Source organism: Hermetia illucens, chromosome 3 (assembly GCF_905115235.1).
Source record: "Hermetia illucens chromosome 3, iHerIll2.2.curated.20191125, whole genome shotgun sequence".
Lineage (NCBI taxonomy): Eukaryota > Metazoa > Arthropoda > Insecta > Diptera > Stratiomyidae > Hermetia > Hermetia illucens.
The window spans coordinates 137,979,821-137,983,396 of NC_051851.1; the positions used below are offsets into that span (position 1 = coordinate 137,979,821).

At 42.4% G+C, this 3,576-nt stretch overlaps 2 protein-coding genes across 4 annotated transcripts; one reads left to right on the forward strand and one right to left on the reverse strand.

Moving 5' to 3' along the window:
• Positions 1-594: 594 nt before the first annotated feature.
• Positions 595-1,188, forward strand: LOC119651562 (thyrostimulin beta-5 subunit). Its single transcript, XM_038055195.1, has 2 exons — positions 595-627; positions 685-1,188. Exons 1-2 carry the CDS (start codon positions 614-616, stop codon positions 1,166-1,168), a joined length of 498 nt encoding a protein of 165 aa, XP_037911123.1. The 5' UTR covers positions 595-613; the 3' UTR covers positions 1,169-1,188.
• A 77-nt stretch (positions 1,189-1,265) lies between these two features.
• On the reverse strand, positions 1,266-2,955 carry LOC119651561 (cytoplasmic dynein 2 light intermediate chain 1). 3 transcript variants are annotated; one of them, XR_005249467.1, is made up of 4 exons: positions 2,721-2,955; positions 2,217-2,658; positions 1,457-2,117; positions 1,266-1,388 (listed from the first exon to the last, which is right to left on the reverse strand). XR_005249467.1 is itself a non-coding variant. In XM_038055194.1 (3 exons), the coding sequence occupies exons 1-3, from the start codon at positions 2,865-2,867 to the stop codon at positions 1,666-1,668; spliced, it is 1,041 nt and encodes a 346-aa protein (XP_037911122.1). In that variant the 5' UTR covers positions 2,868-2,955; the 3' UTR covers positions 1,358-1,665. The 3 variants fall into 3 exon arrangements, 1 of the variants encoding a protein (XP_037911122.1); XR_005249468.1 differs by having other exon boundaries at positions 1,303-1,409; XM_038055194.1 differs by having other exon boundaries at positions 1,358-2,117.
• Positions 2,956-3,576: the final 621 nt, after the last annotated feature.

Consider the following 3,576-nt stretch of genomic DNA (forward strand, 5'->3'; position numbering starts at 1 on the left):
TTGCTAACATGTTAATTTTATATACTAAACATCTTCGGAGAAGCAATATCGTGCGCCAGGATGAGGACAAGCTGAATGCTGCATCTGAAGAACTTGTTACGAAGCCCTGATTATAGTCCTAGGTACATGACCAAAAAAAGAAACTGCAGGCCAACATGCACATTTTGCAAGCCCTACCACCCAACCCACTTATAATTCGTTCAGCCAAATCCTGGTGTGTCTCTATTTCAGCCCCCTCTCGTCAAACCTGGTAAGGTTTAATGAAGGATTCAGGAAACGCTATAAGCTAAACAGGCCAACAACATTTCTTGAGGTAGCCTCCTTCAGTTTTTCAATTTTTAAAAAATTAATAATTGTTCTGAACAAGGATGAGAACGGTTTTCATCAGCTAATTAGCATCCATTTCTTGTACAGCATATCCTCCTTTGTTATTGAGCCCATACTATTTTTGAAAACTTACCAGCAACAACGTCAAATTTTAACATGCTTACTGACGAACACATATTGCGCAGGACCGTTGCCGCTGTAGAAATCTATCTAAAACGATTGATATAAAAATGCCCAACGGAAGGATTATAGAAATCATTCAGTGTTAAGCGTTGGGAGAGTCAATATGACGATAGAATTGTAAGTAACTACTCAAATTTAAGTTTAGTTTAGACCCTGATGTATCCTTTGTTTCAGGTCCTTTTTGTCGATAGTTTCCCTTGCACTAATCCCACTTTCGTACACAATGTCCATGGAATTTCCGGCCGTAATTGAAGGACCTACAACAGCCCCTCTTGGATGCCATCGTCGGCTCTACACTTATCGCGTCTCACAAGTTGATAGCAAAGGTCGAATGTGTTGGGATCATGTAAGCGTAATGTCCTGTTGGGGTCGATGCGATTCGAGCGAAATCTCCGATTGGAAGTTCCCGTATAAACGATCCTACCATCCAGTTTGTGTCCATGCTGCTCGATCCAAGGCAGTAGCCATGCTTCGGAATTGCGACGAAGATGCTGAACCGGAAGCACGAAAATATGAGTATATGGAGGCTCTAAGTTGCAATTGTCACACCTGCTCAACAACAGACACCAGTTGCGAGGCTCCCAATGAAATTCGTGATGAATTCTCAACACGGGTTCTGACTTTGGCCGGTCCTGATCCGGACGATTTGGAATATTAGTTTAGGGATGCGGAACCTGTCAGGTGTTATAAAAAGTTATAAATTGCTACAGAAATATCGTGTGTGCCAAAGTAGTTATAGAAAATATGAAGGCTTAAATTCAAGTTGAAATTCAGAGTATATTTAATATTAAAATGGAGTTACAGGTGGAACATTTTAATTATTTTGTGTTCTTTAAATCGAGTTCCAGCCTAAAGGTAGTGAAGGTGGTGTCCTTAAACTGCAAGATATACATTTTATACTTAAATCGAAATGGTTGAAATTCTAGTTGGTCTTCTACAGTCTTACCGCGAATTAAACGCAGAAAAAGTAGGACCTTCGGTTCAAGTGGAATTTATTCTAACAGTTGACGATTGCTACTATAAACACCTTCGGCTCACGATAAGATGGTATTAAATTAATATCGAGTCTCATTAAGCCACCAGCCCACCAGCTTTTTTTCGCCTAATTCAAGTGGCGTCAAACTCCCACATCCCTGAAACGTCCATAATTTCATCTCAAGAGGCGACCGTCTCGAATTTCGATCGTATCTCAGTGTCCCGTATCAGTGTCATGAGCTCTTCATCCTTTTGTGCGCGCATTTCATCGATAAGTGATTCACGAAATCCTGGATCCTTGGTCGGATCGTCAGGTAAGGCAGCCTGGGATTCACCTTTGACTTGTTTAATTTCTGCATTGAAGGTTACTCCAATCCGCTCCGAATTGGAAGGAGTCACCCCAATCTTCTCCCAGGAATCTGATCCGAACCAAATCATTATGGGCCCGTTGTAGTCACTGGTGGTGGTGTTCCGAAAAGGGTGGGTTGGGCTACCGAATCCAAGGTGGCTGAATGTATCACGCATTGTTTTGGCGAGACTCGGGATCTTCTGGGAGTAGAAGAGAAGGGCTGCACCGATGGCATGTGATATCGACCGTAAACAACGACAGACGTGCTTTTTGATTTCGGGATCTGTTTAAAATGCGTTTTGTTAAAAGGAGTCCTCCCTCTTACATAACCGCACAGAACAAACAAAAATCGTTGTAGCGTCCTTGCTACATTAACACTCACCAAAGTCTTGAAACACATCATATTTCCCTCCAACGATAACAATTGTAAACGGAAACAATTCCAAACTCCCTAAGTCCGGATGATCCTTAGAAACCCGTTCCTCGGCCTTTTGCTTATGACGACCTACATCACTTTCACTAACTTGTTTCGTGTAGGCACGTTTGAGTCCTTGCAAGGCACACTCTAAATCTGACCACAGGCGGTTCGGTTGTGATAAATCTAAAACAATTATTGCCGAAAAATTTTCCAATCCATGAGATCTCATCGGGACCTCGACAAGTTGATTGCTATTATCGAGGCAACCCAATTCCCAGACGTTAAGGATTTGTTTGTCGTTCGCTCGCATTTGTCCTGTGCGTCGTCCAAATGAATACTCCAAGGCCAAGGTAGGTCTGGAATTTTCCTCTCTGTCGAAAAATTTATTTATTATCCCGGATTTTCCCTGTGGATGGAGTTTGTAGTTGATAAATGGGACGCTAGTGGAAATATGAACGGAATACTTACAGCTCCTTTGCTTCCCAGAACGAAGACTGTAGTCTCTTTTGGACCATTTTCCAGTTGCATAAGTTTCATTTGCTCAGTCACTAATTTTATAGCAACATTTTGAATTGATTGGGATTTGTCTGGAGCATCGCTCGTGGATTTAAACATTTTAGGATGTGGTCAGTGGACGAATGGTGTGTTAGGATTGTCGGGTGCAAGTGAAATGAAGGGTCACGGACAGGTGATACCGGACGATTTGTTTACAAATTGCTGGTTACCATGCCAACAAAGGAAATGGGGTGAAACTGAAAGGATTTATACATGCAGGTGAATGGAATTTCCACAAGCATCTGAAAACTGGTAATAGGGGATGAGATCCAATTCGAATCTATTAATTAAAATAAGTTGGGCTCGCCTGACGCAAGTGTATGCAGTTGCACTACAAGCGAAAATAGACTACATTGAATAGATTTGAATTCAAAGTCATCCTAGACAATTATGGTTGTCAATAACCTCTAGAAGAAACATAGCTCGTCAATCACAACTATGCGTGATCGTTACCGGTTTTCTGATATGCGTCTCGATTCCCCACATAACTTTTTGGGAAGCTTTCAGTTTTTACGCACTGTTATCCACTCTGGAATAGTAGATTCTATTGCATAGCATAGCCAGTAATGGGGTCGGCGTTCAAGAATGCTCTAATGATACGGCGACCCGGTAGGGTAGGTAAGTAGGTATCAGTGGACGCTCCGGGGAGCCCAATTATCGCTATGGTGCACTGTTTTGATGTCATAAACTCCTAAGACCGTGACTGCGGTTATCAGAGCAGGGAGCAGAGTCTAGCCGGCTCGGATCTTCAGAGCCAGCCAGTAGCATT